This window comes from Atta colombica, unplaced genomic scaffold, assembly GCF_001594045.1.
Source record: "Atta colombica isolate Treedump-2 unplaced genomic scaffold, Acol1.0 scaffold56, whole genome shotgun sequence".
In the NCBI taxonomy this organism is placed as follows: Eukaryota; Metazoa; Arthropoda; class Insecta; order Hymenoptera; family Formicidae; genus Atta; species Atta colombica.
Window position 1 is genome coordinate 212,568 of NW_017259546.1, and position 15,439 is coordinate 228,006.

The 15,439-nt window shown below is 31.0% G+C and overlaps 1 protein-coding gene across 1 annotated transcript in view; it reads right to left on the reverse strand.

Moving 5' to 3' along the window:
• Positions 1 to 3,306: 3,306 nt before the first annotated feature.
• The window catches only part of LOC108692020, a 36,217-nt gene continuing 24,084 nt past the window's right edge, over positions 3,307 to 15,439 (reverse strand). The window contains exon 5 of the mRNA XM_018200104.1: positions 3,307 to 3,667. Within this exon, the coding sequence (XP_018055593.1) occupies positions 3,443 to 3,667 (225 nt within the window). The 3' untranslated portion in view covers positions 3,307 to 3,442. The remainder of the gene's footprint in view (positions 3,668 to 15,439) is intronic.

A 15,439-nucleotide genomic window follows, 5' to 3' on the forward strand; every position in this document is an offset into this window, starting at 1 on the left:
TCTTTTGTAGAATTAATTTATATTTTCACGTGCAATTTATCAATTACAATTATATGTATCGGAAATTTACAATTTTTGAAAATCGGAATCGACAGGATTCAAACCTAAGACCTATAGGGTAATAGTCTAACATTGTAACGCTGAGTTATAATCGCTTATTTGGATACTTTATGTGATAGTTATAAAGACATTTCTGATTAAATTACATAGATTTTTATAAACATTGTATCATATTTATCATGTATCTTAAATATTCTTTTTAATCTTAAATTTTAGATTACTTGCCAATATAGATTTTTTTATATTTCCCTATCATTTTTATCATACAGCTTTATTATCATTTTTAAACAATTTTTATCTGATTCTATGAAAATTAATAATTAATAATATTCTATCGTGTTTTTGAATCATAAATTCCATGTTATTTATCTAAAATATTTGATAGATTTTTTATATTTCTGTATCATTTTTGTCTTCTCAGATATGTTTAAATAAAGTAGATGTTATAAAAAAATATGCTGTTGTTATATAATTAAGTATTCATTTAGGTCATTGAATAATTAATTATTTAATATCTAAATGTCACATTATGTTGGCAACGATGATAGGATACGATAATTTTTCTATAATATCTGTCGTATTCAAACATATAGCAACATATTTAAACTAAATTATATAGATTCGTATGAACATCTTTTTATTTATTTCTTATTAATCTGATTTAATAGTGATAGGATTATATAGAAAAGCTTGTCATCTCCGATAAATATTCTATCGTTTATTTAATATAAGATATAAACGATAGAAATTTATAACTTTTTTATCTGGCGTGATTTTAATGTCTGATAGGTATGATAGATCCTGATAAAAATTATATAGAATTTTTATCAGATTTTTATGAATTTCTATCGTTTTTTATCGGATTTTTTAAGTAAAGATCTTAAGTTTTGAATGGCTGCGTTCGGAAACGTCGCTCCCCAATCGGCAAAAAATGTTTCTAAAATGTTTTTTAAATATTTTTTTTCATTGCAAAAAAATGTTTAAAAAAACATTTTAAAAAACGTTTAATTAATGGGATAAATTCTTTTTTATTAATTAAAAAAACATTTTTGTTAAGAAACGTTTATTTAATGTTTGAGTAAACATTTCTTTAACATTAAAAAACGTTTTTCAAAAATTATTTGAACAAAATTAGAAAAAAATAATAATGTAGAATCATTCTTTTAATTAATTTTTTTATCAACAGTGCTTATACCTTAGACAACTAATTTTATTTCTAATTTTAATCTTTTTCATTTACCGTGTGTAGCCGGGTTTTAAACCTGGATCTTAGGGTTATAAATCTTGTACCTTATCCGTTACGCCACTTATAAATTATCTATGTACACTAAATATCAATGTATACAGTTCTTATTGCCCATGTATGGTACATGCACGCAATTTATTGTGTTAATTTTATTGTGTTAATTTCTCTTCTGTGATTATTTCATTATTCCATATCGTTTTTTATTAATTTGAGTTTTAGAAAATAATAACATTTTTACATATTTATGATTAACATTAGATAAACATTAAATGTTTTTTTTTTTTAAATAAATACAATATTTTAAATAAATGAATAACAAAAAACAAACATTTAATAAACGTTACATAAATGAACTTTACTAAAATTAAATAAGCGTGAAGTAAATATTTCTTATCATCACATTTTAAATGAATAAATAATATAAAATAAACATTTTATAAACGTTAAATAAATGTTTAAAAAATATTTCTTTCGATCTTTATTTCAAATGAATAATTAATGTTGAATAAATATTTAAAAAATATTTTTTCAAATCATTATTTCAAATGAATAATTAATGTTAAATAAACATTATAATAAACATTAAATAATCGTTTTTTGAAATAATGGTTTAAAAAATGTTTTTTCAAACCATTATTTCAAATAAAAATAAATTCAAAATAAACATTAAATAAACGTTAAATAAACGTTTACACAATGTTTTTTAACCATTTATTTCAAATAAAAAACTATAATATAAAATAAACATTCAATAAATGTTAAATAAACATTAAATTAATGAATTTTGAAAATGAATCGTGAAAAATGTAAAATTAATGAGAAATAAACGTTTAAAAACATTTAAAAAACGTTGTTTGCTGATTGGGTCGGAGCGAGTTTTCGAACGCAACCATATAAGAATGGCCTGTAAATATCGACCGATAACTGAACAGTTATTTATTTTATAGAATCAAACGACGTAGGTAAGTAGAGTGTATAACAACATTTGAGCCTAGAAAATGTTGTATCGAGAAAAAGATGAAGAAAAGTCTATGTTAAGAAATTAAAGAAAAGCGGTCTGTTTCGCAAAGCGAAGATCGATCTATGTCACAACGCATACGAAATAAGGTTTATATTGAGAGTACGGTTCAAGTTGCATGAAATTAAAGAAGAAGTTATATAGCGCAATATATTTTCTTCTCATGAATTTTAGTGGCATGAACGGAAATCGTCTTAATTTTAATTTTCAATCCTGTTTCTCATTTATAATATTTATTCATTTAGCTATTATTTAATTTTTTGTAACTAAAGTGTAATTTAGTAAGTAGAGTAGTAAATATTGAGCTATATAGACTCTTTTTTTAATTTTATGTGACTTGAACCATTCTCTCGCTTTCTTGATATAAACCTATATACCGCATACTTCGTATGCGTTCCGATATAGGCTGACCTTCACGCCTCACGCAAAATAGATCGCTTTTCATTCATTTCTTGACATAAACTTTTCTTCATGTTTTTTTTGATATAGCATCTTCTATGATTCAGGCGTCGATTAAAATCTTATTCTTTTTTGGCTCAATCTTATAATATTTATGCTTCTTATTCGATTTTTTCATAAAAGTGTGTATTATCCTATATTAAGAAATAAGACATTAGAAAGTTATTCTAATATATATATATGGTTTATTGTTGGTTTTGAAATATTAACTCTTGAGATTAATTCTAAAAATTCATTTTTTTAAAGCTAAATTTCAATTGGTTGATTACTGAGCGATTATGTTTTTGTATATAACCTGCTTTCTGCATGTGTAATGTACAATATTTCCAATATTGTGAATCTATTGCACAAATTACCAGAGTGCAAGGTTAAGATTTCTTGAAGCGATTCTTGGAATCTATTAACGAAATTAACTATGATTGCTGCTAAAACCATACATGATCATAAAGAATTACATAAGAATTGATAGTAAAAATACATAAGAATTGAAGATACATAGAATTAAAAATTTAAGAATTAAAAATACATAAGAATTACATAACAAGAAAGAATTTATATGTCTGTTAATGCCTCTACAATACAAAAGTTGCAGCAACACATTGCATTGTTACTGCAAATTCTGTGCTGTATAGGTGATGTTGAGGATATGAAAATTATCTTTATTTAGGTGTAGACGCAATTGTTTCGAGGATTTGTTTCTCTCTAGACAAAAGAGTAATTTTCTTGTTGTATTTTTCACGAAGGTTTTGAAACAGAAATAATTGAATTTCATACTCTTTCTTGAGATCGGCATTGAGTCGTATAGCTGCGTCCATTTTACTAATCATTGTGTTATGCCAATCGCGTTCCTCAGAGATTTTCTTTTCCATGTTATCGATTTCAGCCTGTAATATATATTAAATATTAATTAAAAAGTATTAAAAATTCTAAAGCAAATAATACATACTACCCGTATAGTGCGTAATATCACAGTAATATCGCAGCAGTATTGCAATATATCCGAAATATTACATATTACAGTATAATAGACACAGAAATATTATATAAATTTTAATTATAGTAATAGTGTTCTCCTCCCACTAATCCAAAATAGTATAAAGCATGTTAAAGGGCAATAATTTATGAGATATTTAATTGTTTACAATTTTTCATGCGCGTTATATAGTATATCCCTCCTTTATAAACTCGAGTAGCAAGAATAGTTCAGTAGAAGTAGAATTTTACTGGAAAAAAATTATAAACCAGCATTTCTTTTCACGAAAGTCTCGAAAAAGGCCATCAGAAAAGAAATGCATATAAATATGTTTGAGACTCGAGACTTGTGAAGAAAATATGCGAAAAAAAATTGAATAGTTGTAAAAACATTTTTCGTTTATAAAACGAAATATTGATTGTATGAAAAAATTTGTAGAAGAAATGCAGGTATTTGAAATAACTACAAAATGAGACATGGAACATTAAAATCGATCTATTAGTTCAATAAAAAAGAAAATAAAAATATCGAAAAATAATGAAAATCTTTTTTTCACTCGCTCTCTGTTTATTGAGATTTAAACACAATTTCTTTGAAATTTTCGCAAAATGTAGCCCTCGTAATGACGAATAAATCTAGCCCTAAACAAGCTTGAAATGTTCATTAATTTTGCAAAAAGCCATTCGTTCACTAAAAATCTGTCTGCGGAAAACTTAATTTCTTCATTTTTGAGCAATTTACAAAGGTGATTTTTCTTCTTCAAGAATTGCACTATCACGTACACTTAATAACAAAACGATATTTTGCAGTTAAACTATTATAAAAAGACTTTAAAAAGTTGGTATCTTTTTCCGTAGAAAAAAATGGAAATAATTCCGTTCATATGCATCATATCAAATAACCATGTGAAACATTCGATATCCAACATTTTTCTACGAATTTAGAAAAAAATATTACCCTCTCATATTTGTGAAATGTTAGTGTTGAATAGTTGCAAAATATATTTTTTATGTAATTTATTTTTATATTTGCAAAAGTTAATGTCTTTAATAGTTATGCTGACATTTGGCAAATTATTGATTAATTATTTGTTTAATATGTCATGTTTGCATCTGCAATTAAATTCAAAACAACAATTTTATACTGATTTCGTACATTTAATTGTCCAATTGGACTTTTTACAGCATATTAATAAATGAAAAAATATAGCTGTGATAAATTTAAATTAAATTTGTTAATCAGACATGCATATCCATCACTCAAACGTGATTTTTTAGTAATAAACTGAAAAAATAAAAATTCAAGAAACAAAAAATTTTTTAAAATTAAAGTTTCATGATTACAAATTCGAAATTTTTTTTAACAAATTCAATTCTTTCTTGACAAATTGGTAAGACGGAACCTTTAATCTTAAAAATTAGAGCCACAGTGATTTTTTGAAAAAAAAATTGTTATCTCAGCTCCTAATAATCGGAGGCTAGTCTTTTTTTTTAAATTCGTAGAATCAGATTTCGAATGCTTCACATGGCTATTTGATATGATGCATATTATTAGGTGCACATTAGGTAACTTTGCTTCTGCCGTTTTCCTATAGATGGCTTTAGCGTAAGCGGTAAGTGGTGGTCGAAATAAATAGATCATAGACGTCATACAATAAACTTGGGCATCTGTCAACATAACCCCATAGAAACATTAGTCGATTTGTGTCTGCATCATAAAGTTATTCTCGATTGTCAAGTGTCAGTTTACGAGCCAAATTTTCGTCATTTGCGGGTTTTAATTTTTAAGTTTTAATTTTTTGCTTCAATATGAAGAAATCTGCGGCTGAGGCTCATCGAATGCTCTCAAATACTTATGGTGAGGCTGCTATTAGTGAAAGAACGTGTCCTAAGTGGTTTCAATGCTTCAAGAACGGTGATTTTGACGTCCAAGGTTATGCTCTGTATTTGGTGGGACCAGCTCGGCGTAGTGTATTATGAACTGTTAAAACCGACTGAAACAATCACAGGCGATCGGTATCGAACGCAATTGATGCGTTTGAGCCGAGCATTGAAAGACAAACGGCCGCAATACAACGAGAGACACGATAAAGTGATTTTGCAGCATGACAATGCTCGACCCCATGTTGCGAAAGTGGTCAAGACATACTTGGAAACGTTGAAATGGGAAGTCCTACCCCACCCGCCGTATTCTCCAGACGTTGCTCCCTCTGACTATCACTTGTTTCGATCAATGGCACACGGCCTGGCTGACCAGCACTTCCGATCTTATGAAGAAGTAAAAAATTGGATCGATTCGTGGATAGCCTCAAAAGATGACCAGTTTTTTCGATGCGGGATTCGTACCCGAAAGATGGGAGAAAGTAGTGGCCAGTGATGGACAATACTTTGAATCATAAATGTATAACCAGTTTTTTACAATAAAGCCTCGAATTTCGGAAAAAAAACGGCGGAAGCAAAGTTGTACACGTAATAAATTATTTTATTTTTTTATACGGAAAAAGATGCCCACTTTTTAAAGTTTTATAATAGGTTAATTGCAAAAAATCATTTTGTTATTAAGTGATAGTGCAATTCTTGAAGAAGAAAAACCACTCCTGTAAATTGTTATGCGACTGCTGAAAGAGGAAGAAGTTAAGTTTTCCGCAAACAGGTTTTTAGTGAATGAATGGCTTTTTGCAAAAATTAATGAACATTTCAGGCTTGTTTAGGGAGATTTGTTCATCATGATGAGAATTACATTTTTCGAGAATTTCAAAGCTTTGCGTTTAGATTTCGATGAATAGAGAGCGAGTGAAAGAAAGGTCTTCTTCGATGTTTTTATTTTTTATTTTTACTGAACTAATAGATCGATTTTAATGTTCTATGGCTAATTTTGTAATTATTTCGAATACCTATATTTTTTCTGCAGATTTTTTTTTTCTTATAATCAATATTTCGTTTTATAAGCGAAAAGCATTTTAAAAGCGTGCTTTTTACAATTATTCGATTTTTTTTACGCATATTTTCTTCACAAGTCTCGAGTCTCAGACATATTTCTTTTCTGATGACTTTTCGAAATTTTCAATTCGAAAAGAAAAATGCTGGTTTATAATTTTTTTCCGGTAAAATTCTACTTTTATTGAACTATTCTTACTATTCGAGTTTATGAAGGAAGGATATATATAAAAAATCATAAATAACTAAATATCTCATAAACTGTTGCATTTTAACATGATTTATACTATTCTGGATTAATGAGAGGAGTACACTATTACTACAATTTATTAAAATTTATATGTTTTTAGAATGCTTTCACCCCTTTTTGATGCCTAGGGCGAGCGGCTGAAATTGCTGAAAAATTGTCGATCGTTTAAAACAAGTGACGAGTGTGACAAGGAGCTCGCTGTCTCATTCATTTTCAGTGTGCCGAGCACACGGATATGGGCTCGTGCTTAAGTGTGTGGTTACCGGTTTCGCCAAAAATCGTCACCTGATTCGCCATCGTCAACGCAGAGTTCTTAGCTGAGTAATCAGAAACCTTAAAGAGTAAAAATCTTATGATAATGTGGATTTATCGATACTCTATGGGGTCATTAACAGCATGCCAATATCGATGAATTAAATGGTTTTTCCAGCATTTTTTATCTCCTAGAATTGTAAATTTTTATAATGCGGGAATTTTCTAGCGAGAACGATTATAAAAAGGTCTGCCTCGGGAATCAGTCTTGAATTCTATATTATTTAATATTTATGTTAATCGGATTTTATATTCGATTTCTCATAATTGCTCATCGATTCAATTTGCAGACGACTTTATAATAATGTGTATTGACAGATCTAATGGTTAACTATTTAAAGATAGCTTTTAATAATGTTAATTCATGGCTTGATTCGATTAACTTAACGTTGGAAATAGATAAAACGCAATCTATCATTTTTCGTAGAACTAGAATTCATTATTCCAACGAATATTCAACTGAATAGTAAGACCATTTTCTAATTTGATTAAGTACCTTGAATTTATTATGGATTCGGGTTTAAGATGGAGTTCATTTGATAGATTTTAAACATAAAACAACAAAGTTTCTAAATATGCTTAAATGGATTTTTGGCTCTTCATGGGATATCAGTCCAATAACCACCAATATGTTTATCATTGCAACTATTTTGGCCCAGTATGGGTGGTGTTCTTCCTAATATATTAATAGTGCTAAGTTATATATAAAACAGATTAATAACATGTTCTGCAAAACATAAATTATCTTTGGGTCTTGTCTTCCCAGATCATCGGCAAATCGAGTATTAAAGTATTGGAAATTCTTTAGCCAGAGCCTATTTGAGACTACAGCAAAATTAACAGACATTGCTTCCTATTGAAGTGTATTCAATTGAAGCACACTCAACTCATTAATAAAATAAATCGTTTATCATGCCTTGCTTCATAAGATTGCAAAAAGAAATATTCCATTTATCATGTATAGATTAAAGGAATTAAGCGAGTTTAAAGACTCAATTTACATATGGGAAATACATCCATTTGCATATATAGACTTTCTATCTGTTAAATTAGAAATAGATTTTAATACAGAGGTCCTGGCAAAAGGTGGAAATCCGAACAAAGCATTCATCAACTGCATACAAGGCCGCCTCTTCTAATAGGTCAGTATTTTCACAGATGGCTCGAGATATGTTTCAGATAGTGACACTTACTTTGATTGGATTTTTTCCCATGGATTTCAGTCGGATACTCTTTGAACCCATTATCTATAATTCTTTTGCAGCAGAGACCTGAGCCATTTGGAATTGCTCAATTTTATATTAAATTCCAAAATAACATTCCTTCCTGTAATACTTGCACAGAGTTGCTTAATCCATGCTTAATCATTATCCATGGGTAAAAATAACAAGTTTAAACTTTGCCATTTAATTTGAGATACACAAAATAAATTATATTCAATCGAGCAAAACTTTTCTGATGTACATGTTAGATTTACTTGGTGTCCTGCCCACATCAAGAACAATGAAACTGTAAATCATAGACATGGCTAAGGAGGCTGCCAGATTGGATAATTCAATAAACAATAAAGTGGACTATATAAACAATGTATTTCAACTTTGACTATTAATTATGAAAAGTTAACGATTGATTCATTTGATCTGGCAAATATTATATGAAATTAGCGAAATAAATATAAAATTTTTCAAAAAAGTTAAAATTAATAAAGAGGACTTTGATAGAGCTATAAGAGTAGTTACTGGATATTTCGCTTTACTAACTTCTTTCTTTATAAAATTAAAGCTAAGATTGATTCCAAAAACGAATGTGATTACGCGTTAGAGAGATATTAACCATTTAATATGGTTAATATTCATCATGTCCGAAATATGAAAACGAAAGTAAAAAAAAATGTTAAAGTCGAAAGGAAAAAAATTAAGATCACTCAGAATTAAGGTCATTTATAGAGCTAAAATTACTCTCTTTTTATTATATCTTATGTTATTGCGGAGGCAAATATAAAAGCAGTTAAATTTATAGTAAACTTTTTAAACTTTAAAAATATACAAATATAAATTATAAATGCGGTACTGTTTTAACGATCTTTTGCCCGAAATGTACTTCACTCTACAGATTGCCTGATAACTGCGACTGGATCTTGGAGCTCTGGACTTTGTTAAGCAAAGGAGTAACGTAGGCTCTAAGAAATATAGTGACATCTTGTGTCTCTGAGCGGAGTTGGATTGAGAGGTCCTAATCTCATGACTGCGAGAGGAAGTGACTTTGGGAACACCAATTTTTGAAATTTACGATAATGTAAAAGTAAGATCTCTAATCCTTCGCGGAAGTTATCACAGGATGAAATCCAAACTCAACGCATGATACTGTGAGTCTTGCATTGAGTCGGAAAACCAACCAGGGGCATAATAATAATAAGAAGAAGAAGTATCGCCATTAGATGAATTCGTTTTCCGTAAGGAGAAGACGCGGATCTTTATAAAAAGGCATATGTAAGTAAAATCCGTTACTTATTTTTAGTTCGATCAGAGTCTGTTCGTAGAGTCTCTGAAAGCGCTTTTTTTTTTAAAATAGAGTAATTAATAGTTAGTTTCTGTGATGCATTCGTTTCCTGCTCTTTTATATCTTGCCAAAATCTCATTCAGATATACAGAAGATTTCAACACTACTGAACACTTCTACACTACAGTAGAGTGTACAGTAGTGCTGTAGTATAGTAGTGCTTCAAAGTACTCCTCAGTAGTACTTTTCTATAAGGGAAGCGCAACGACACTGCCGTGGCTACTTTACGCAAGCCGACAAGTTGTGAGGAATCGAGATTATTGGATCTCAATAACGAATCAAGTTCTAAGTGTGTTCAATCGATTACATCCGCTCGGATTATATAAAAAAGTGTTTTTATTTTTTTTCTAGGAGATATTGCGATGCAAAATCAGAATCTTTGATTTTTTACCATTATTAACGTTGTCGACCAGAGCAGAAATGTACGGTTCATTTTTTCAATAATAAATAGCTTTTGATTTAATCAGCAGACCAGCATTATTGACAAAATAACCACACATGACTGAATGGTTGTTGAGTTTAATCTGCTATTTTTTAACTAATTATAAGTTAGAATATCATAAAAGCGATTTATTGGTTATCGAAATCTATTTGTTTATAACTTAATATTTAACAAAAGAAAATCAGATGACGAAATTATACGCTGATATTTGATAATTAAGTTAGGAAATGATAACGACAAAGCAATTTAATCGATCTCTTACCATTTGTTTATAACTTATTATTTAACAAAAGGAGATCGAACGGAAATGAAATTATATATAATATCTGTTAATTAAGCCAGAAAATGATGGCAAAACGAATTATTCGATCTCCATTTTTTATAACTTCATATTTAACAAAAGGAGATCAGATAGAAATGAAATTACACACTGGTAATTGTTAACAAAGCTAAAAAATGGTAATGAAAAAGTGATTTATCTCTATTTGTTTATAATTAACATTTAACAAAAGGAATCGATTGGAAATGCAATTATACACTGATATTTGTTTATTAAGCTAAGAAATGATAATGATCATGCGATTCATTCGTTTAACAAAAGAAGTGCTTTTTGAATAAAACCTAAGTATTCAACTGAATTAATATAGTATTGATTTTAATTTTTCTTCAAAAATATTCTTATTAAAGATCTTCTTATTCTAATCCAAATAATGGCAACTTTAATTCTCTCTTAAAAATTATTATTTCGAAAAAAATTAATGTATCAAAAAATTAAAACCCAGATGTTACAATCTTAACTCTTAATCAAGTTAAATTCTATCAAATTAAAAAGTAAAACACGAATTATTATTATTATTATTTCTTATCATTTATACAAATTTATCTTTTTAAAAAATGGTAAAAAAGCATTAAGAGTGCATACTTCTTGTAAAAAATCATTTAGCCTGGTTTCACCCACGCCAATTACTTAATTGGCTGTGGAACCAACTGTTGCATTTACTGTTTAGTAGAATTGATCACTTTTAACAGTTAACCAATTCGCTTAATCGAGTTGATGAAACTAGTCCTTTGCATAATATCAAAAAATATAGCCAAGTTAAATTCTGTTAATGCATTGGGCGTACAAATAAGTTTTCGCCGTTTACAAAAGACGGCGCCATTAATAAATTATAAAACTGATGTAAAACGACATATCGTAAGATTGGACATCCAGCAACACCATAACCTTGAAATATTAGCAATTTTGTATCAACATCATATATTTTTTATTGTACGAAAATGTCGAGTTTTGAGCCGAATAAGCGTCATTTGCGGGAACTTTTGATTTATTTCTTTAAGTTGAAGAAATCTGCAGCTGAGGCTCATAGATTGTTTGTAGAAGCATATGGTGATGCTGTCTTAAGTGAAAGAAGTTGTCGTGAGTAGTTTCAAAAGTTTAAGAATGGCGAATTTGATATCGAAGACAAAGAACGTAGCGGAAGGCCGAAAGTATATGAAGACGCGGAATTGGAAGCATGATTGGATGAAGATTCGTGTCAAACGCAAAAAGAACTTGCACTTACATTAGGAGTGACTCAACAAACAATTTCATATCGTTTGAAATCATTGGGAATGATTCAAAAGCAAGGGAATTGGGTTCCATATGAACTGAAGCCGAGAAACATTGAACGTCGATTTTTCACATGTGAAATGCTGCTTGCCAGGCATAAATGAAAGGATTTTTTGCATCGTATTAGGTGTATAACTTCCGCCGTTTTTTTTCCGAAATTCGAAGCTTTATTGTAAAAAACTGGTTATACATTTATGATTCAAAGTATTGTCCATCGCTGGCCACTACTTTCTTCCATCTTTAGGATAGCGTACGAATCCCGCGTCGAAAAAACTGGTCATCTTGTGAGGCTATCCACGAATCGATCCATTTTTTTACTTCTTCATAAGACCGGAAGTGCTGGTCAGCTAGGCCGTGTGCCATTGATCGAAACAAGTGATAGTCAGAGGGAGCAACGTCTGGAGAATACGGCGGGTGGGGTAGAACTTCCCATTTCAACGTTTCCAAGTATGTCTTGACCACTTTCGCAACATGAGGTCGAGCATTATCATGCTGCAAAATCACTTTATCGTGTCTCTCGTTGTATTGCGGCCGTTTGTCTTTCAATGCTCGGCTCAAACGCATCAATTGCGTTCGATACCGATCGCCTGTGATTGTTTCAGTCGGTTTTAACAGTTCATAATACACTACGCCGAGCTGGTCCCACCAAATACAGAACATGACCTTGGACGTCAAAATCATCGTTCTTGAAGCGTTGAAACCACTCACGACACATTCTTTCACTAATAGCGGCCTCACCATAAGTATTTGAGAGCATTCGATGAGCCTCAGCCGCAGATTTCTTCATATTGAAGCAAAAAATTAAAACCTCCCGCAAATGACGAGAATTTGGCTCGTAAACTGACATTTTCAATCGAGAATAACTTTATGATGCAGACACAAATCGACTAATGTTTCTATGGGGTTATGTTGACAGATGCCCAAGTTTATTGTATGACGTCTATGATCTATTTATTTCAACCACCACTTACCGTTAAAGCCATCTATAGGAAAACGGCGGAAGCAAAGTTGTACACCTAATATAAGGAACATACAACTAACATGCAAAATGTTCGTAGTAATCAATGTACATTTTAAAATCTAGCGTTAAATATATAAAATCATAGATGTTTCGGCCCATGATTTACCCATTATCAATGTGTCAATAAATAATACAAACATAGCATAAACGAAAGGATTTTTTGCATCGTATAGTCACTGGTGATGAAAAATGAATCCACTACGATAACCCAAAGAAGAGGAAATCATGGGGATCACCTGGCCATGCTTCAACATCGACAGCCAAGCCGAATATTCATGGAAAAAAACTCATGTTGTATATTTGATGGGATCAGCTTGGTGTCATGTATTATGAATTGTTCAAACCGAACGAGAACATTACTGCTCTCTACCGAACATAATTGATGAGATTGAGCCGAGCACTCAAGGAAAAACGCGCCCACTACTACTCCAGGCATGACAAAATTATTTTCCTTCCTGCATGATAATGCTCGACCACATGTTGCGGCACTAGTAGGTCAAAATCTAGAATCTTTAGAAACATTCAAATAGGAAGTTCTACCCCACTCGCCGTATTCTCCAAACATTGCTCCTTCCGACTACCACTTGTTCCGATGACGCATGATCTGTCTGAGCAGCACTTCACATCATATGAAGATACCAAAAATTGTATCGATGATTGGATAGCCTCAAAAGATAAAATGTTCTTCCGACGTGGTATCCACATGCTACCAGAAAGATGGGAAAAAGTGGCTAGCGATGGCCATTACTTTGAATAAAACATTATGTGCCATTCTTTCACAATAAATGCTTAATTTTTGATAAAAAACGGCGGAAACTTATTTGTACTCCCATTTTTTTACTTATAATAAAGAATAAGCAACAGTTTGCAGATCATCATCTTGATATTGATTCTGATATTCTTATATTACTATTATAAGATAGAAGAGAGAAGAGTTTTACATGCGATACCTGCATTTAAGCTCAACTCACACGGCCTCCATGGGATTAGAATACATCTGATTAGCGCGTCACGGCTATACCGAGATTCCCAGTGCGCTCGCGGGATGTAGGTCCCAACAAGCCAATTCACTGGTTGGAGCAAGCGACTATCCACACTCTACTAACTATGCAGGCTGGTTTCCGAGCATGTAACGCAGTTCACCCATCAGAGTCCGAGACTCTTAACCAACATGTAGCTATCAACCACTACTCCCGTGAATCCTACCCATGACTGGGCGTGGGCAATTGCCCCGCGGTACTAATAGATCTAGATCATTAGTCGGATCTTCGTAGCCTAGGTTCCTCCCAGTTTGTGTCGCCTACTCGCGCGACACTAATCGGCCAGCGTTTCTAGAGTCACCGGGACACTACTCCCCAGAGACGTTTCATAGGAATCGCTCAGCAACCTGACCCCGGGCCTAATCCCGAGGCAGGACGCCAAGCTTTCAACTGAGTAGCCTCCTCCCTGCGTAGGCTAAAAAATATTGGCTTATCCATGATTCTGAGGCAATCAAGTAATCAGATAGCCTCGTGCCTTATCGGAACAAATCGATCTTATGTGAGGTGCCGATAAAATTCGAATTCGGAACGATAAGTCACGAGTCGAAACGCATAAGGCATCACACCGCCCGGATAAATATAAAATAATGGGGGTGGAATTTTTTAATTTAATTAGTTAATTGCAGTGATATATGTATCATTTTTATAAAAGATTTGACATCAACAATTGGTTAAATCCTATTTAAAAGTTAACAAGTTAAAGACAAAAGGGTTACGAGCCAACAATTTTGACCTAAAAATTGATAAATAAGTAAAAGTCTTAATAAATTGATACATGCCGGCTAACAACAACAAACGTTACGGTCACGATTGGATAATTACCAATATTTACAAAATATGTCTAAACGGTAAAAAACAACATAAAGTCGATCGAAGATTAAACATGTACTTCGCATTGAATAACTATATAATTGTTGGTATCAATAAAATTAAGAAGGATCTTCGTCTTATTATATTAGTTGAACGGAATAGTAACGCAAAAAAAAATACATACAATTCGTCAGAGAAGAAAATTTATATTGTGTACGGTCAGCAAATGAAAATACACTTTGCAATGTCAAGACTGTTAGTATCAATAATTAAAGAATCTTCATCTTGTTAGAAAAATTACAACAAAAGAACGTCGACGTATGATTATATATTAGTGTCCAGAACGAAAAATAACACATTACAGCTATAATAATAATATAAGATTATAAGAATGACAGAAATTTGATAAAAACAATATAAAATTGATATAAGTGAAAGTGAAAAATGTACAAATCTATCAGTTCAATTAAAATTGAATAAGAAAAATACCTTTCATAATTGTAGTTGAGAGTTCAGTCCAAAAAATTAAATAATAAATAAATAAAGTGCAATGCGATGAGAGAAAGATCAATGTCCTTTATCTTCGACATTGTTAGACAAAATAAATTTAAAATGACTTTCAGAGAAGGGAAATAAAGTTAATGTTAGAAAATAGTGGGAAATAAGAATAAAGAGGGGGGGGGGGGGAAAAAGAAAAAAGGAAG